At 48.6% G+C, this 20,465-nt stretch overlaps 1 protein-coding gene across 4 annotated transcripts in view; it reads left to right on the top strand.

Annotated features, from left to right (window-relative positions):
• The window catches only part of LOC127007678 (epidermal growth factor receptor-like), a 104,102-nt gene that overhangs the window by 77,086 nt on the left and 6,551 nt on the right, over positions 1-20,465 (top strand). For 2 of the 4 annotated variants that reach the window (XM_050878886.1, XM_050878888.1), the window contains exons 2-10: positions 4,641-5,063; positions 8,403-8,569; positions 11,224-11,392; positions 13,252-13,574; positions 15,519-16,934; positions 17,274-17,485; positions 17,873-18,216; positions 18,930-19,105; positions 19,889-20,165. In XM_050878886.1, coding sequence (XP_050734843.1) covers positions 4,940-5,063; positions 8,403-8,569; positions 11,224-11,392; positions 13,252-13,574; positions 15,519-16,934; positions 17,274-17,485; positions 17,873-18,216; positions 18,930-19,105; positions 19,889-20,165 — 3,208 coding nt within the window. In that variant the 5' untranslated portion in view covers positions 4,641-4,939. The remainder of the gene's footprint in view (positions 1-4,640; positions 5,064-8,402; positions 8,570-11,223; positions 11,393-13,251; positions 13,575-15,518; positions 16,935-17,273; positions 17,486-17,872; positions 18,217-18,929; positions 19,106-19,888; positions 20,166-20,465) is intronic. The other 2 variants (XM_050878887.1, XM_050878889.1) reach the window with 1 other exon arrangement.

A 20,465-nucleotide genomic window follows, 5' to 3' on the forward strand; every position in this document is an offset into this window, starting at 1 on the left:
CAGCAAACAGACCCCAATAGACAGACCCAAATCAAGCAGCCCCAGCAAACAGCCCCACAAGAGACAGACCCAAATCAAGCAGCCCCAGCAAACAGCCCCACAAGAGACAGCCCCAAATCAAGCAGCCCCCAGCAGACACGTCATAAGTTCCCCTAACTCAACCCAAACTACTCCAGTGCAGCCCAGATCAGCCCTATCCAATCCACAGTCATCCACAGTCATTCTCTAAGCCCAGTTTCACCACCTCAAAGCACCTAGATGTAACCTCAAGTCAGTTCACAGTCCGCCAGTCATGTGCATTCACCAGTCAGTTACCAAAAGTCAGTCTAAAATCAGCCACACAGCATACAGTTGCCTAGTAAGCTCCCCCTTCCCAGCTTCCCGCACACACGCAAGTCACATACAGTCAGTTGTAAGTCAGTTATCCGCAGTTTGCAATCACCCAGTCACCTCACAATCACCCACCAGTCAGTCACCCAAAGTTAGTCCAAGATAACCATACCCCAGAGTCATCCAGTCACCCGCCGCCCTTCCCACGCATCCCGTCACCCACTTCTGCTGTAGGGCAAGTGAGCATCCGGTGTCCCGTTTTCTTTCAGCATCCAGCAAGAGAGAGAGAGAGAGGGGGGGGGGGGGTTGCGTGTGTGTGTGTGTGTGTGTGTGTGTGTGTGTGTTTAGCTGTTTTCCGGTGCTTGTCTCCGCCTGTTCTCCGTGTTTGCTTTGTTTCTTTCTGTTTAGTGTTCCTGTGTGCCCATTCTCTCTCTCTCTCTCTCTCTCTCTCTCTCTCTCTCTCTCTCTCTCTCTCTCTCTCTCTCTCTCTCTCTCTCTCTCTCTCTCTCTCTCATTCTTTTTTTCTTTGTACTTCTTTCTTCAGTCGCTCTTTGCCCTTACTTCTTCCATCTCGTTATTTCCTCAGTTCACCCTCGCTCGTTATTTTTCTCTCCTCCTCCTCCTCCTCCTCCTCCTCCTCCTCCTCCTTGATTTACCTGCAACTAATTAAGAACATCATTATACCTCACTAGCATTACTTATTTGCTCTCTCTCTCTCTCTCTCTCTCTCTCTCTCTCTCTCTCTCTCTCTCTCTCTCTCTCTCTCTCTCTCTCTCTCTCTCTCGCTCTCGCTCTTCCCTCCCTCTCTCTCAATATTATATTAAAGAGACAAGGGAACCAGAGTCGTGCATAAAATTAGAATACTCCGCGATGTCTTTTCTTCTTATCGTCACGTTGAGCCTCCACGGATGATGGCAGCGCATGGACCAGTTGTTTAAGAGTGTCGGGCGGAGGAGGAGGAGGAGGAGGGAAGAAGCTTACACACACGTTCCTCTTCGCTGCGTCATTAGTATTACCAGAAACTCCACTTTTGATTGGACATTCCACGAAAACGCTTACTAAGAGAGAGAGAGAGAGAGAGAGAGAGAAGGAAATGTTTCGATATATTACGTCGTGAGGTGAGAGGCTGAGGTCTTGTTTGATGGTATGTTGAAAGTGTTGCGCTAATAGTGTTTCCTTTCTTTACTATTGCTATTACTACTACTACTATTACTATTACTATTTTGGTCGATTCGTAGCTCTCCCACTTGACATTTCACACACACACACACACACACACACCATCAGTCATTGTACACGCCACCTTTGTTTATGTCTTCACGGTGCACTCACATCAAACAAAATAATGTATGAAGCAAGCAGGCACGGAGAGAGAGAGAGAGTGGAGTGGTGTTCATCTGTCCTCTCTCCCACGGTGATGCCCTGTCCTCCTTCCCCCCTTCCCCCCGTCCCCCGTGCCCCGCGCCCCCAGGCTGACCACCAGGTAATTACGAAGGTGTGTGTTGCTGCCAGTGTCCGTCCTGCCGGGAACAATGGAGGGCCCGAGGCTGCCTGGCCGGGCGGTGGGCGGCGGAGGAGGGCGACTGGTAGCGTGGCCCGGTGTGGTGTGTGGAGGGTTGGGGTAACTGGTGGTGAGGGTGGTCGGGGATGTGTGGTGAGTGGGACATGCGGTGTGTAGTGTGGTAGATGGTAGTGGTGGTGTGTAGTGTATGGTGATGAGGGGAGGGGAGTAGTGGTGGAGTGTGATTTGGTAGCTCGTGGTGTGGTATTATGGTTTGGTATATATAGTGTGTGCGTGCAGATTGCGTGTGCGTGTGGGTGGAAGGTATGTGTGCGTGCAGGGTCTAGTGTGTGCGTGTGGTTGGTTGGTTGGTAGTCTTATGGATGGCACAGTGAGGTAAGGTGTTGTCTGAGGTGCATGGGTGGTGTGTATGCCCCGCGTGGGTGTGGGTCCGCGTCGAGTGTTCGTTGTGTTGCGGCGGGATGCGATGGGAGGCCCGGGGCGGATGGGTGATTGGCTGAATGGCTGAGTGACTGATGGGTATGTGTGCTTAGGTGACTTGCTGGCTGCCTGGGTGATAGGATGGCTTATTGAATAGTTGGCTGACAGCATAATTGAATAAGTAACTGACAAACTGTATTGATAAGTAAATGGCTGACTAACAATGTATGGCTGACAACTTGCCTGAGTAACTGACTTTAATATGGCTGACTAATGCTGACTGGCTGACTAATTAACACAACTTACCTGGCTGATTAATTTATATATGGCTGACTAATTAACGCAACATACCTGACTGCTTTACTGACTTCACCGTGGCCGACTGAATACCTGGCTAATTAACACAACATACCCGACTGATTAACTGGCTTCAATATGGCTGACTGACTGCTTTACCAATTACCTGGATTGTGTGCATGGCTGACTGGCTCGCTGACGGATGAACTGACACGGTGCCCAGCGAAGCGTCGAGTTGTGGACGGAATATGCGTATGACTTTAAGATTCATAGCTGACTCGGGGGGAGTGTATGGTGAGCTAAGCGGCTGGCTGGGCGAAGTGGCTGAACGGGCAGATAAATTTATGGCTACCTGGGCGCGGGGTGGACAGGTGGGCGAGTGGGCGTGGGGATTAGGGGAAGGAGTAGAGGGGGACGTAAAGTGTGCGAGGAATAGATGTGTGGGAGCAGGGAAGGGGAGGGTTATGGTGAGGGGGAATAAGGAATGGATGGGGAGTAGAGAGGGGAAGGGAATTGAAAGAGGCCGGGACGAAGGGAGGAGGAGGAGAGGGGGACGTAAAGTGTGCGAGGAATGGATGTGTGGGAGCAGGGAAGGGGAGGGAGATGGGAGGGTTATGGTGAGGGGGAATAAGGAATGGACGGGGAGTAGAGAGGGGAAGGGAATTGAAAGGGGCCGGGAGGGAGGGAGAGGAGGAGAGGGGAACGTGAAGTGTGCGAGGAATGAGTGTGTGGGAGAAGGGTAGAAGAGAGAGATAGGGTATGGGAAGGGGGGTGTAAGGAATGGTAGGGGAGCAGAGAGGGGAAGGGAGAAGTGAAAGGGGTGAGGGTATGATGGAGCCAGCGGGGGGGTGACACAGGGATATGGGTGACGGTGGAGGGGGTGAAGGGATGGCCTGGAACATTACTGGGTAGGGATAAAGGGAGAGGATAAGAAATAGAGGGAGAGGGAGGGAACGGGCAGGGAGGAGCACAGCGGGGAACCAACATCCTAACCTTGGGCACCCCTTGACGTCACCTCCATGCGCGCGGGCTCTCTTCAAAATGGCGGGAAGACGTGCGCCTCAGTTCCAAACACCTCACCCCTCCACTACCAGCGTTCCCAAGGGGCTTATTACCTGCAGAAGGTGGCGACGGAGGTGACGAGACAGCGGGCACCCACAGGACACCAGCGCCTCTCACGGCCGCCCCCTGAACCGTGTACCCTGTGCGATTATGTTCATTGTTTCCTTGTTTATCGCCTCGCCCCATCTTCCCGTCCCCTCCCGACCTCCGTTTATGCTCATTTGTTGATGTTTATGGGAAAGTTATCGGGTGGACGTCGGGGCTCCGTGTCGTGGGTCTCGGGGGACGAAGGGACGTTTAAGAGGGAAGGGTGGTCTTGGTGATGGGAGGGTCTTGCGTCAGGCTCCCTTCCCTTGCCTCGCTGTGATACATTTCGTGCTCGTGGGTGATGCAGCGTCATCCTCGTCTCGGTTGGGGCAACACCGAGGCGGCTTTTATGTGATTGGTTTGTCCTGGTTCTTTTTCTCATTCTTGCATTCCTTCTTTTCTGCTTCTTTCTTGTTCTTTATTCTTGTTCTTCATCATCATCATCTTTTCTTTATTCTTGTTCTCGTTCTTGTTCTTCATCATCATCTTTTTTTTCTGCGTGTGGTTGGGGAGGTAAAAGAGGATTAGTGACGCTGCTGGTGTTGTCTAGCTTTGGTTGTTGTTGTTGTTGTTGGTGGTGGTGGTATGTTGTTTTGTTGGTGGTTGTGGGGTGGGGGTGTCTGGCTGCACATTAGTATTGTGGTGTAGTGGTGTTGCTGGTGTTTGTGTTGTGTCGTCGCTGGTGCTCCATATTAGTGTTGAATGTGAGTCGTGTCTTTGTTGATGAGCTGTTGTGGTGCGGCTGATGTGTTTGCTTTGTTGTGATTTTGTGGTGCGTGTTGTGGTGAGGTGTCGGTGTGGCATTGGAGAAGCGTGGTGTTGTGTGTTGGTGTAGTGTGGCGGAGAGCGTTGCGTGAGGTGGCACACCCAGGGCCCCGCGGCGCTGCCCCGCCCTCTGTAACCGTGCGTGTCCCTGCCGCAGGTGGCATCATGGGTCCCGCCGCGACGAGATGAGTGCGAGGCCGGCCCGGCCCGCCCACACGGCCGCGGCGGCCTCGAGGCTCCCCCTGCAGGAGCCATGAGTCCCGCCCCGCCGCAGGGTCCCGCTGAGGCCGCCGTCCAGTCTTCACGACACTCCAAGATGCAAGATGCGTCGGGCGGCCGCCTGAGATAGCCTCATGGCGACGACAAACTCTGATGTGTATCATAAGAGAACTTACAGTGCCATATATAAAGTTTATAGAGCTGTATAGAGATATATATTGATATAGAGATACATGAATGTGTGCTCGTGACCGAGGCGGCATGGCGCACGTGAAGGAGGCAGCCTTCCTCCTGCTGACGCTGGGGGCCGCCCTCGCCGCGGCCTGGGCCGACAAGCCCACCGACTTCCACAAGGGCAAGAGTAAGTATCTCGGCCGCTGTGCCGCTTCCTTGTAGTGAGTTGAGTCCGGAACGTCGCCGCGGGCCGCGCCAGGTAAGAAGGGCCGCCGCGCCGTCACCGCGGCGGCCCTGCCCTGTAGTCATGTGTTGTGGCTGAACCAAAACTATGTCTTGCTGGGGACGAGCCTCCCTGTGACTCACCGCCTTCCCGCAGCCGCGTGAGTATTTTCCTGTATTTCTATTTTTAAGCATATCAGTATTTCTGTGCAACATCTTACCTTTCTCTTCGCCTCCCCTCCCCTCCCCCCCTTTGACCCAGCCCTCGCCCCCACCACCACCACCACCGACGCCGCCGCCGTCGGGGCCGCGGCGCCACGCGGGCAGCCTCAGCCTCGGCGAGATGAAGTCGCGTAACCTGACGCTGCCGCCCCGCCCCGCCCCGCCTCCCTCCGCTGGCCCGCCGCCCCAGTCCACATGGAACGCCTCCCCTGATTGGCAGCTGTTTCGGGCTGCTTGATAAGATCGGTTTTCTGTTTGGTCTGATTAATGAGCCCGAAAAACCTGTACCCGGTCCCCCTTTTTTTGCGGCGGCGACGCTTTGAGGTCGACATTCGGCGTGGCCATTACGCCCCTCGCGTGCTCCTCACCGGGCACCTGCGTGTTCATTACGGCGTGTCCCCCGCCTCACCCCACAAGCCTCACCCCACCCGCCCCGACCTCGCCCCCTCGCCCTTGTTCACTGGTTCTCGAGGCGCGGCTCATCCTGGCGGCGCCGCGGCGGTGACGGTGGCGCGGCAAAAACCCTGCGTCGGTAAAGGTTGGAGATAGCGAAGCGCAACCCAACCCGGCCACTTGTCGTCACTTGAGCTGCGTTGAGTCAGAAGTCGCCGGGCGGGTGGTGGTGGTGGTGGCGTCAGCTCTCCCGCCCTCACCTTACCGCCCTCACCTTTCCTTCCTCATCTCCATCTGCTCTTTTTCCTTCTCATCCTCTCCTCTGTAGTGATGCTCCTCCCTTCCCCCTTCCCTCCTTCCCTCCACGCGTTGGGTCAATATCACCTCATTATAATTTCACTTCTCACCTGACGTCCCTTAATATGACACTGGTTTCGTCATATCAAGTTTTGTCTTCCTCTTCATCTTATAACTGTACACACTTTTCGTAATTATTCACTATCTCCTCTCACAGTACAAACTCCTCTCGTCATCCACGTTCCCATTCTCCTCCTCCTCTTCCTCCTTCTCCTCCTCTTTCTTCATTTTCACTTGCCTCTAATCCCCGTCTCCTTTCCCTTCATAATCCTCTTCTTGTATTATTCAGACCTCCAACGGTGTCTTTCTAATCACTCTTCTCTTTCTCCTCCTCCTCCTACTTCCTTCTTCCTTGGTTCCTTCCTCTCTGCAATCCCCATGCGGTGTTCTGCGTATCTTTTCCTCTTCTTCCTTGCATTGTCGTTCTAACCATGGACCTATTTCTCTATATCTTCTTGTCTGCTGTGAATGTCTTGCTCCCTCTTTCTTCATCCCTTCTTAACACCCTGAGCTGGATTATGCAGACGCCCTTCCTCCATTCATAATACTACTTACGAGTCCTCAACGTTCCTTCCTTATTTTCTCTCTTTCGTCATGATATCGTACTCTGCTAATCCCTTTTCTTAATTTTATCATTGTACTCGAAAACTGTCTACTGCCTTTCTTTTACTTCTTTTTCACTGTGCTCTTCCTATTTTATTTTTATTTTTACTGTTTTCTTAATCATATTCTTTTTTTATTAATTTCCCATCGTCCTACCTCTCTCTCTCTCTCTCCTTTATCCTGTCACTTATTTCTTATTATGTCTTCTATAACTAATCTCTCGTTTCCCTTCACTCTTTTCCTTTTGCGGTCCTTACTTTTCCCTCTCTCTTATATTAGTTTGCCTCTCACTTCTCCTCTCACTCCTTTCTTTTACCGTCCCTTACACTCCTCTCTCCTTTATCCCTTTATTTGTTACTCATTATAATCTCCCTTCTCCCGTCACTCCTCCTTTCTCATCTCTCTCCTATCTCTGTACTCCTTACATCCCATAATCTCTCCCTTCTCCCATCACTCTTCTCCTTTCTCTTCTCTCTCCTCTATCTCTGTACTCCTTACATCCCATAATCTCTCCCTTCTCCTATCACTCTTCTCCTTTCTCTTCTCTCTCCTCTATCTGTTTACTCCTTACATCCCATCATCTCTCCCTTCTCCCATCACTCCTCTCCTTTCTCTTCTCTCTCCTCTATCTCTTTACTCCTTACATCCCAGAATCTCTCCCTTCTCCTATCACTCTTTTCCTTTCTCTTCTCTCTCCTCTATCTCTTTACTCCTTACATCCCAGAATCTCTCCCTTCTCCCATCACTCCTCTCCTTTCTCTTCTCTCTCCTCTATCTCTTTAATCCTTACATCCCAGAATCTCTCCCTTCTCCTATGACTCTTTTCCTTTCTCTTCTCTCTCCTCTATCTCTCTACTCCTTACATCCCAGAATCTCTCCCTTCTCCCTTCATTCCTTTCTTTTACGAATCCTTACTCTTTTCCCTCCTTCATCCCTTTTCTTCTTTTTCATTATAATTTACCGCTTTTTCCCATCACTCCTCGCCTTACTTCTTACTCCCTTTCGCTCTTCAGTCCCTTCTTTTACCGTTCCTTACTAAACCTTCTCTTTCTTTCATCTCATTACTTCTTTTAAAAATCCTTAATCTTTTCCCTCCTTCATCCCTTTTCTTCTTCTCATTATAATTTGCCCCTTTTTCCCATCACTCCTCGTCTTACTTCTTACTCCTTACGCTCTTTAGTCCTTTCTTTCACCGTTCCTTACTTAACCTTCTCTTTCTTTCATCTCATTACTTCTTACTCATTTCCCCAGCGTGCCTTACTAATCTCCTTTTCTCTCTCTCCCATCACTCCTTGTCTTATTTCTTACTCCTTACACTCTTTAGTCCTTTCTTTTACCGTTCCTTACTTAACCTTCACTTTCATCTCATTACTTCTTACTCATTTCCCCAGCGTGCCTTACTAATCTCCTTTTCTCTCTCCCTCCTCTCCCATCACTCCTCGTCTTATTTCTTACTCCCTGACGCTCTTTAGTCCTTTCTTTTACCGTTCCTTACTTAACCTTCACTTTCATCTCATTACTTCTTACTCATTTCCCCAGCGTGCCTTACTAATCTCCTGCTCTCTCTTCCTCCTCTCCCATCACTCGTCTTATTTCTTACTCCCTGACGCTCTTTAGTCCTTTCTTTTACCGTTCCTTACTTAACCATCTCTTTCTTTCATCTCATTACTTCTTACTCATTTCCCCAGCGTGCCTTACTAATCTCCTGCTCTCTCTCCCTCCCCTACAGTATGCATTGGCACGACGGGGCGGATGTCCGTGCCCTCCAACCGCGACCACCACTACCGGAACCTTCGCAACCGCTTCATCAACTGCACCTACGTCGACGGCAACCTGGAGCTGACGTGGCTGCAGGACGAGAACCTGGACCTCTCCTTCCTGCAGTACATCCGTGAGGTGAGGGAATGAGAAGGAAGGTTTGCCCGATGTTGATGGGTCCTCCTTTTTCTGTAATTTTTATGGTTTGAAGAGAAAGACAGACATAGAGAAAGATAGATACACAGACAGACAAGCAGATACAGACAGAAAGGTAAACAGAAAGGAAGGTGTGAAGGAAAGGTCTACTTGTTACGACGGACAGACATGCAGAAAGATGGATACACAGACAGACAAGTAGATAGACAGACAGAAAGGTAAACAGAAAGGAAGGTGTGAAGGAAAGGTCTACTTGTTACGACGGACAGACATGCAGAAAGATAGATACACACAGACAGGCAGATAGACAGACAGAAAGGTTAACAGAAAGGAAGGTGTTAATAAAGGTAGGCTTGTCACGTGTTGGTTCTTTTCCTTCTTCTGTAGTGTTGTTGGTTTGGAGAGACAGTCAGAAAGATACAGACACAAAGGCAGACAAAAACACACAGACAGACAAAGGGGCGTTTTAAAGCGTTGTTTTTTATGGTGCTGCTTTAGCGCCGGTAGGCTGTCTTGAGGGATCTCCTGAACGGCCCCGTCCGTCAGTGGCGCAGGCGAATTTTATTTATAGTGACTGTCGTGATACATGACTTTTGCTTGGCCCATGCTGCCCCCCCGGTGCTTCTTTTTCCCCAAGTCGCTGAAGTTAGGGTTGATTGAAGATCTGGACATGTGGGTAATCTTCCGCCACTCGGCGATGGTTTGAAATCAGCTTGTTTCGGTGGGACTCGAACCCAGGTCCACGGGCTCACCACGCCCGCACGGTGACGACGCGGCCAGACAGGCAGACAGAAAGGTATAAAAGCAGACAGACAGAGGAGTTGAGACTACCGAGACCCGTCTGTCTTGTGTCTTCGGTGCCTTCTTCAGCGTCTTAAATTGTTTTTTATTAGCAGTGCGCAAGTGATGTATTTATTTAACCTTCAGCACCTTTACCTCATACCTACGTGGACACCTCGCGTTGTTGCTTTTAAAATAATGAGCGATAAATCTTTTAGAAGCAATATTTCTCGCCTTAATTGACAGATATTGATAATGACATACAGCTTTCGGAATTTAACACCATATTCTCTTAAAATGATTAAGGATAAACATTTCTCACGTCCACTGACACTCGGGTATATATCGCCATAATGAGGCGCTTTAGACCATTATTTTAAGATGATTAGCGATAAATTTGTCCAGCTAATGATCAGTTTCTCCAGTCAAGCGGTAAATAGTTTCCACCTCTTTAATTCACACTTATTATTCGGGACTTATTTGTGCGTTAACCTTTTATCTCGTTTTTGGCACCGTCGGGTATAATCAGTAAAGGTTTAAACGCCTCTCTCTGTCTGTCTGTCTATGTTGGTACTGGTCTCCTTTCTTTCCTCACCCTTTTCTCTCTCCCTTCCCTCTCCTCCTCTCCCCTGTCTTCATTCTCTCTCCTTTCACACTCCCTTAATCTGTCTTCTTCCGCTATTCCTCTTTTTCCACATATTGTCCTCCTCTCTCTCTCTCTCTCTCTCTCTCTCTCTCTCTCTCTCTCTCTCTCTCTCTCTCTCTCTCTCTCTCTCTCTCTCTCTCTCTCTCTCTCTCTCTCTCTCTCTCTCTCTCTCTCTCTCTCTCTCTCTCTCTCTCTCTCTCTCTCTCTCTCTCTCTCTCTCTCTCTCTCTCTCTCTTCGTTACTGAACCCCAAAGTCCCAATTAAGAACACACCTTTACCTGCCTTACTCTCGGCCGCTCCAGGTGACAGGGCGCGGCGTTGGGTCTCTTGCGCTATCAGACAGGGCGACACCGACATAACTTACCCGTGGACCCGATCCCCCACGTGAGAGAGAGAGAGAGGACAGTATGTGGAAAAAAAGGAATGGCATGAGAAGGCAGATTAAGGGAGTGTGTAAGGAGAGAGAAAGAAGACAGGGGAGAGGAGGAGAGGGAAGGGAGAAAGAAAAGGAGGAGGAAAGAAAGGAGACCAGTACCAACAGAGACAGACAGACAGAAACACACAGAAAGACACAAACAGAAAGACAAATAAAAAAAACAGATAGGTAGATTGATGGATAGATAGGAGGACAAGGATAGATATAATGTACGGAAAATTATTCATATACACGTTAATCTATATATTATTTAATCTAATCTACCCTAACAAAGCTTAATCAAGAAAAAAAAGATAAATCAATAAACAATGACAAAAAAATAACTTAACCTAACCCATTAATAATATAACCAAGCCTGCCATAACCTAACCTAAACTAACCTAACTTAAACCTTATGTATAACCAACCAAAATTCAACCTACAAAGCAAATACTAACCCAGATAATCGTAACCTAACCCACCCTAATCTGACCCTGTAGTAGTATAACTTAACCGACCCAGCGTAACTTAACCTAAGCTAACCTCATTTAACACTAGTTTAAATCTAATCCTCTCCTCCCGAAATTGACCTCTCGGCCACCTCTTTTGATTCTTTTCTTAGGAGCAGCGAGTTGCGGGCTTTTTTATTATTGTTTCCTTATTTTGTGCCCTTGAGCTGTCTCCTTGTTAAAAAAAAAATTGTAGCCTGACGTAACCTGACCCATTAGTATAGCCCAGCCTAGCGTAATGCAACCCTACCCTAACCTAACCTAACGTTCCCACTCTCCCCTGCAGGTGACTGGCTACGTGCTCATCTCCCATGTGGACGTGAAGCGCATCGTCCTGCCGTCGCTGCAGATCATCCGCGGGAGGACGCTCTTCAAGGTCTCCGTCAACGACAAGAGCTACTCCCTGCTGGTGACGCTCTCCAAGATGCACTCCCTCGAGATGCCGGCGCTGAGGGGTGAGTGGGTGACCCTGGGCTGAAGTGTGAGGCTTTGGCGCGAAGGAGGTTGGGGTTTTTGAAGCTGAGATGGTGTGAGAGAGAGGGTGGCGGGTTCTTGGTGTAGTTGTAGGCGTTGTGTGAAGGTATGGGAGCGGATGCGTCTTAGTGATCCTCATGTGTTGAAAGTGTTGTGTATACTATATAGTGCACCGTTGCCAGATTATCGTACTCAAAGCATAGTATTTACCGGTTTCTGACGCCTAAGTATTGCCAAGAAACATCAGGAATTAACTATTTTAACGATAAATATAAGTGAATCTAGTTATTAGGGCCCAGAAGACAGTTTTTGGGTCGGAAGTTGATAAATATAAGAGGCTGAGTACGAGAGTCTGGCAACGTTGTACTAGTGGCGATTGGTGAACTTTGGGTATTAGATTGGTATTGGGATGGTACGGGATTGGTATAGGAGGAAGGATTGGTATAGGTTCCTAGCCCCTGTTCTTTCTCATCCCTCTTTCTCTCGTTCTCTCTTCCTTTTCATCTACCTGTCTGTCTTTCTCTTTCTCCCCTTGACCTCTCTCACTCTCATTCGTGGGTGGGATTATCTACTTCTTTCTTGTTCTCTCTTCCTTTTCATCTACCTGTCTGTCTTTCTCTTCCTCCCCTTGACCTCTCTCGCTCTTATTCGTGGGTGGGAGGATGAGTCTGGTGAACCTGGCTTGGTGCTAGGCTGAGTCGGTTGCTGGATGGGTGCCGAGAGCTTTGGGTTACATAAAGATTTGCGGCTTCGGGCGAGGGTGGGTGGATAGGTAGGTAGGTGGGTGAGTCTCGGCAATTCCAGTGTTGTTTTGAAGTGGTGTGAGCGATTGGGTCTGCTTGGCGTGGCTATATGTTCTCTCTCGCTTGCTTCTTTTTTTTTGTTTTATCGTTCTCCGTTTCCGCTCCCTTCTCAAATACCTCTCATCCAGTCTTCCATTCATCCATCTATCCATCAACCTACCTATACCTGCTTGTCTCCTCTTTTCTTCATCTTCCTTCCTTTCGTTCTTTCTCATCTCTCTCTCTCTCTCTCTCTCTCTCTCTCTCTCTCTCTCTCTCTCTCTCTCTCTTCATCATTTTTTCCCACTATTCCTCCCTTCCCACCATCCCTTTCTCCTCCCTCTCCCTCGTCTACCCATTCATCCTCTCCCATCCTCTCTTCCTACCATTCCTTTTTCTCCCGCCATTCTCACTTTCTCCCTTGTTCCCTAGTCTCCCTATTCGTCATCCTCTCACACCCTTCCTACCATTCCTTTCTCCTGCCATCCCCTCTCTGTCCCCCTCCATTCCCTCTCTCTCTCCCTCTCCGTCTCCCGCCCAGAATCGTGACTGCCGCTCAGCTTTCACTGTCACGCCCACACTCACGCCCATCTTCTCTAAGCATTGTTCGTCCCCCTTCCTCATTTTTCTCGGTCCTCGTACTCCTCCTCCTGTTAGCGCTCGTCCTCCTCTTCGGATTCTTCCCCTTCTTTTTCTCCTTCTCTTCTTCCTCTTCCTCCTTTATAATCTATCTCTGTGTTTGTGTTTGTAAAAATGTGTGCTAGCGAGTATTTTTAACCTTATAGTTGTTTCTGGGATGGGTTTTTATTTTTTTTATTTGACAGTAATATGTAAGGGAACTAGGTACATGGTTAGTTATTATTATTATTATTATTGACATTAGAAACTTCAATAATTGCAGACAATAAGTAGAATAAAAAAGGCTTATTCGGTTATTTTCAGTAGCGAGAAAATAATTTAAGTAGTAGATTTTATTATTACTGTTTATTTCCATCGTTGCTCTTTCCATCACTAACAACACTTCCCTCCTCCGCCTCCTCCTCTTCTCCTCCCCGCAGACATCCTCCACGGCAGCGTCGGCGTCATCAACAACTACAACCTGTGCCACATTGAGACTATCGAGTGGAACGAGATCATGACGGATCCGCAGGCCACCTACACCTACCTCTACAACTTCTCGGAGCCCCAGCGGACCTGCCAGTGCCACAACGCGTGCCACAAGGGCTGCTGGGGGGAGGGCGAGCGCAACTGCCAGAAGTTCAGCAAGCTCACGTGCCCACCGCAGTGTGCCCAGGGCCGCTGCTACGACACGGGGCCGCGGGACTGCTGCCACCTCTTCTGCGCGGGCGGCTGCACGGGACCCACGCAACGAGACTGCCTGGTGAGTGGTAGTAGTAGTAGTAGTAGTAGTGGTGTTGGGATGATGGTCGTATTATTGTTTGTAGGTAGTAATAGTAGTAATTGGAGGAGGAGGTGAAGTAGTAGTATTGAGGTAGATGATATGCGTGTTATTGTATGTAGGTTGTAATAGTAGTATAGTAATAGGAGGAGGAGGATCGGTGGTCGTAGTAATGGTAGTAGTAGTAGTAAGAGGAGTGGTGGTGGTAGTAATGGTAGTCAGTCGTATTGATTGGATGAAGAAGAGGAGGAAGAGGAGAAGGTGAAGAGAAAGAGGAAGAAGAAATGGGGGGTAGGGTTGGACGGGCAGTTTCTCAATAATGGGTTAACCGATGCCGTGGAAACGTAATTATAGAGACATGAAAAAGTTCAGCTTCTTTTCCCAATGCCCTGTCCCCAGTCCCTCCACTCACCCGCTCCACTACCCTGCTCCCCCTCCCCCAAAAGTTCTCTCCCCTCCTCCTTTCTCCCATCACGCAACCGCCTTATCCACCCCTTCCCCATCCATCCCCTTTCCTCGCCTATCCTCCCCCTGCTTACCCTCCCATCTCTTCCCCTTTCCTCGCCCATCCTCCCCCTTCCCACCCTCCCATCCCTTCCCCTCCTCTTATAACCCCAAAAATTTCTCACGATCGATTTGTGAATGAAGTGAACCTGATCCCCGTGGCCACTTGATGGAGTTGGAGTGACCGGTGGAACTCGTCAGGTGTGGGAGCGAAGGGTCAGGTGTCCTCCTCTTCACACCTGCCTCCCACACACACCTGGCACTCACCTGAACCTGAGCCGCCCATCTTTGTTCGTTTGTGTGGAGGAAGGAGTCAAGAGTGGGCGGGGGAATGGAGGAGGAAGGGTTCGATTTGTGTGTTAATGGAGTGGAGAAGCTTGAGGTAGTGATTGGATGGGGTAGTTTATGGGTATTGGCATGGTAAGGACACCCCCCACCCCTTCCATCTACAATAAGTTACGGTTGTGTGTTAATGGAGTGGAGAAGCTTGAGGTAGTGATTGAATGGGGTAGTTTAAGGGTATTGGCATGATAAGACCCCCCCCACACACACACACACACACACCTTCCCATCCACAATAAGTTACGGTTGTGTTAATGGAGTGGAGAAGCTTGAGGTAGTGATTGGGTGGGGTAGTTTATGGGTATTGGCATGGTAAGGACACTCCCCACCCCTTCCCATCCACAATAAGTTACGGTTGTGTTAATGGAAGGGAGAAGCTTGAGGTAGTGATTGAATGGGGTAGTTTATGGGTATTGGCATAAGGACCCCCCACACACACCCACACCCTTTCCCATCCACAATAAGTTATTCTTGTGTGTTAATGGAGTGGAGAAGCTTGATATAGAGTTTGTATGGCGTAGTTAATGGGTGTTGGGGTGGTAAACACTCCCCCCCCCCCTTCCCCCCGTCTTTCCTCTCCCCTTCGTTGTTGTTTTCAGCAATAAATAAAGCAATCATTAATAGGGAAAGAAGTAGTTGATGTTATGGATTTTTATATTGCATTTTCTCCTACTGAAGTGACGCATTGTAGGCATTACTTTTGTTTTGCTTTCCTTAGGGTTGTCTCCATAAGTATAGACAAGTGTTGATGGATTGGTTGGCACACTTACTATTTATCCTCCATCTCCTTCCTCCCCTTTTTTTTTATTACCAGTTATAAAAAGTGACTAGAAAACACACACACACACACACACACACACACACACACACACACACACACACACCACTCATTCACACAGCAACAGAACAGGTATTGGGGCCGAGGAAAAAAGAAGTGAAACAAGAGAAAAAGTGTTGTTATTGTTGTCAGTCTTCCTTGGTGCAGCTTGGTTACTCTTCTCACCACCTGAGCAACAACATTTACACAAAAGAAGAAGAATATCAGTCCTTCAACTAACAGCCTTTCTTCCCCCCCTACAGGCCTGCAGGAACTTTTACGACGACGGGGAGTGCAAGCTGGAGTGTCCCTTGATGCAGCGCTACAACCAGATCACCTACTCCTGGGAGGCCAACCCCAACGGGAAGTACGCCTATGGGGCCACATGTGTCAAGGACTGCCCCGAGCACCTCCTGAAGGACAGCGGGGCGTGTGTCAGGTCCTGCCCCAAAGGGAAGAAGGCAGTGGAAGGCGAGTGTGTGCCTTGCAGTGGGCCATGCCCCAAGACCTGCCCGGGGCCCAAACTCATCCATTCCGGCAACATCGATGACTTCAAGGGCTGCACCATCCTGGATGGCTGGCTCACCATCATGGACCACTCCTTCGATGGCTACCAGCATGTCTACCCCAACTACACCTTTGGGGCCAAGTATTCCCGCATGCACCCGTCCAAGCTGGAGGTGTTCAGTACCCTGAAGGAGGTGACGGGCTACATCAACATCCAGGCCAACCATCCGGAGTTCACCAACCTCAACTTCCTCAGAAACCTGGAGTCCATCGGCGGGCGCGTTACCACGGAGTTTTCATCTCTGTACGTCATCAAGACCTCACTGAAGAGCCTCAACCTTCGCTCCCTCAGGAGGATCCGCTCAGGAAAAGTCTACATCCTGGAAAACAAAGAACTTTGCTTTGTGGACAAAATTAATTGGAAGAAGTTCATTGTCAATGGTGACACCTCCAAGGCCAACCCAATGACTCTCCTGGAGAACAATGCAGACCCAGACCAGTGTGTGGCGGAGGGTCTAGTCTGCCACAGTGAGTGCAGTGACGAGGGCTGTTGGGGCCCCGGGGACAACGAGTGTTTGTCCTGCAGGAACTTCAAGCTGGGGCACCGCTGCACCAACAACTGCAACAGCCCAGGGATATACAAAATGGGGCCAAAGACCTGTGCATTCTGCCACAATGAGTGCGCTTCCTCCTGCAGAGGTCCAGAGTCACGCCACTGTGATGCCTGTAAGAATGTGAAGGACGGCCCATACTGCCTTGACAAGTGTCCAGACATGAAATATGCTGAGAATGGGGAGTGTATGTTGTGCCATGAAAACTGTGTCAAGGGCTGCAAGGGTCCGGAAAATACCATTAGTCCGCGGGGCTGCGAGTCTTGTGCAATGGCAGTGATCAATGAAGATCTGAAAGTGGAGTACTGCCTCCCAGAAAACTCCACCTGTCCTGTCGGCTACTTCTCCGAGTGGGTGGTGCAGCAGGAGACAGGCGACCTCAGGCTACTCGCAGGCAAGACCATCTGCCGCCGCTGCCACCCACGCTGCAAGAACTGCACCTCCTATGGCTTCCACATCAGTGTTTGTCATGAGTGTGTGAGTTACCGCCGAGGAGAGCACTGCGAGGATGAGTGTCCACAGGACCACTACGCTGACAACAAGCTCCATGAGTGCTTCAAGGTGAGTGCCAATGTTCCCTTTATCGCCTGACTTTCTTGGCGTTGTATCAGCCTTTAGCAACAATAATGCAGATGATTTGTCTTTTTTGACCCATTTTTCAAGGCATGGTAATTAGTTTTGTTGAATTTTTTTATAAGTTGACTTAACCCTGTGAAAATCCAACACCTCTAACTCTAAAAAAATGGAAGTAAAAAGCCAAACTAGCCATATAACTCTTAATAAACACTAATATGATGTTTAAAAAATGTGGCGTCTGTTTCCATGTCAATGATTATGATGTAGCACACAGCAGCTTGGTATTGCCTGGAAATTTACTCATTCCCTCTTTCTATCCATCAGTGTTCCTCTGAATGCTCCAACGGCTGCTCTGGGCCACTCGAGTCTCAGTGCAAGACTTGTCGCAACTACCGAATCTACGTGGAGGGGAAGCCCGGCATGAACAACACCAAGTTCAACTGCACCGCCACCTGCCCCGACGACCTGCCCTACAAGATCTTCCCCAAGGACGCATCAGACCCGTACTGCGGCAAGGACTCCTTCCCTCTGTCCTTGTGAGTTCATGCCCTTCGCACACTACCCTGCACTATGTTGGAAGACTGGTTGTAGTAATGTTATCCGTGCATTGTTGATTTTATTATAATGTACATATTTGATGAAAAAAACTCATAATATGTACTGTGTATATTACAAGTGGCAGAAATGAAGCTAGGTATGTGCATGGAAAAGGAGAGAGAAGGAAAGGGGGAGTTAAAGGGAGAGAGAAAGAGAAGGGATTGAGAGTGAGAGAGAAAGAGATAGAGGGGGGATTGAGAGTGAGAGAAAGAGATGGAGGGGGGATTGAGAGTGAGAGAGAATAAGAGGGGGATTGAGAGTGAGAGATAAAGAGGGGGATTGAGAGAGAGAGAGAGGGAGATTATAAACACCATAACCTTGCTTAGCAGAGACGAGGAGAGCATCCCGGCCATCCTAGGAGGTACCCTGGGCTGCGTCTTCCTGCTGTGCACATTCTTGGCCGTGTTCTGTTACCTGTGGTGGCAGCGCAACAAGACCAAGGAGGCCGCCCTCAAAATGACCATGACCATGATGCCCTACGACGACCACGAGCCGCTCAAGCCCACCAATATCAAGCCCAACCTGGCCAAGCTGCGCATTGTCAAGGAAGCGGAGCTGCGCAAGGGCGGCATCCTGGGCTACGGAGCCTTCGGGACGGTGTACAAAGGGGTGTGGGTGCCCGAAGGGGAGAACGTCAAGATCCCCGTCGCCATCAAAGTTCTGCGAGAAGGTAAGAGTCCGTTGTTAGTGTTGTTAACTCTTAGACAGCGGTGGAACTACATATATATATAGATAGTCCAAAATTCAGTAAGTCATTTCTGTATGGCAGAAATATAACACTTCCAGATTGCGGTAGAATATATATATGGACGATTGTTAAAACATCTGTTATGTGGCGTAACTATTCTACGGTCCTAAGGTTGACAATGACTGTATATAGACAATTCATTTTTGGAGGAGCTATTCTCCAAATACTGCCGCCATCTAAGGGTTAATGTGGCTGTTGTGGAAGGAGAACTGTGGTAATGTGAGGAGCAGAATTGAGGTTGAAAGTTGTCAGGTTCTTATAGATCAGCTTGTTTTGCGTACCTATTACCATCCATTGTAGAAATTGTGAGTGTGACTATGGAAGGGAAATAGATATAATATTATGACCTTTCTGTAGTTTTTAGAAGCAATATAACTCAACAGCTATTTTAAATGACATTCAAAATTACTTCATTCAATTTTGTCACCTTTATTTCCTCTCACCACAAGGAAACTTCATATTTTTACAGTAAAGGAAGCAGCTCAAGGGCCAAAACAAATGAAAACAAACAAGCAAGCTAAGCACTGTTCTTATACACATACATAAAAAAAAAAATAATAAATAAATAAAATAAAATCCACACCTACACACTGTTACCATTTCATACTCACCCTCACCCTTCCCTTTCCCGGCAGGCACTGGAACCAACGTCAACAAGGAGATCCTGGAGGAGGCGTACATCATGGCCTCTGTGGACCACCCGAACCTCCTGCAGCTGCTGGCGGTGTGCATGACCACGCAGATCATGCTGGTGACGCAGCTCATGCCCCTCGGCTGCCTCCTCGACTACGTACGCAACAATAAGGACAAGGTGAGGGAGGCTGGGCTGGGAGGCTCCGAGTGACTTAATCATTCCTTTTGCTTCATATGCCGTGTGTTCTTTTTCTGCATATTCTCCAGAGTTCCTTATTTTCTCCATCCTTTTCTTTGCTTTATTGCCAAGTGTTAGTTGTTTTACATATACATTTCCTTTCTTACTTGTATTCTTCTTTTCAATTAATATCCTTATTTTTCCTTCGTTGTATTTCCTCTTCTTTATATTGTTATTTCCTTATACTCAGTGATATGAAAATGTCTTCAGTTCATTTAGAGCTAAACTTTTTATTTACACTTAAGACCAGTTGCACCAGTAAGTACAAAATTGAATTATATATCATTAAATTCACAATGATAGATTAAATAAACTTCACAATGACAGACTCAGATAACAAACTTCTTATTGCTCACACTTGAAAGAGCCAGGCACATTTTTAGCAGACATTCAGGAAACAAAATATTCAGATTAAAAAATTATAGTTTATCTGTCTGAATAACACTCCATGTATCTTTTACTGCTGACTCACGGCTCCAGACATCCCCGTAAGGTCTGTATGGTACTGTGTCTTTCTTATGATTCAGCAATGTGAGAGAGAGAGAGAGAGAGAGAGAGAGAGAGAGAGAGAAGAGAGAGAGAGAGAGAAGAGAGAAGAGAGGAGAGAGAGAGAGAGAGAGAGAATATATATAACATCACATGCAAAGGAACAAACCATCATAACATCACATACACAAAAAATAATAAATCACTGAACCCAATATATCTTCTTCCCTGCCACAGATCGGGTCCAAGCCTCTCCTGAACTGGTGCACTCAGATCGCCCGAGGCATGGCCTATCTGGAGGGCCGGCGGCTGGTGCACCGAGACCTGGCCGCCCGCAACGTCCTGGTCCAGACCCCCAACTGCGTCAAGATCACAGACTTCGGGCTGGCCAAGCTGCTGGACTACAACGAGGAGGAGTACAAGGCCGCCGGCGGGAAGATGCCCATCAAGTGGCTGGCCCTCGAGTGTATCCAGCACCGCATCTTCACCCACAAGTCTGACGTTTGGGCCTTCGGTGAGTTTTGTGGCAGCTCTTTCAGGTATCATGGTTGTTGTTTTAAGAGTGTCTAGTGTGGTGTGAAGGGAGTGTTATTGGTGTGCACTGTAAGGAAGCTGCATGGTGTTGGAGTAATGGTAGTGGTTGAAGTTTGGGTCTATATAGCTGCTGGAAAAGCATTCAAGCACAGTCAGTAATACACACTGACAGATGATCTTGTTCAGTAGTAATTCATGAATATTCAAAATAAATAGCAAACTGTAAGCACATGCCATGAAATTCCAGATTAAAATACCTGAATTCTAAAACTGTTTCTGC

The sequence above is a fragment of the Eriocheir sinensis genome, chromosome 36 (genome assembly GCF_024679095.1).
Source record: "Eriocheir sinensis breed Jianghai 21 chromosome 36, ASM2467909v1, whole genome shotgun sequence".
Taxonomy (NCBI): Eukaryota; Metazoa; Arthropoda; class Malacostraca; order Decapoda; family Varunidae; genus Eriocheir; species Eriocheir sinensis.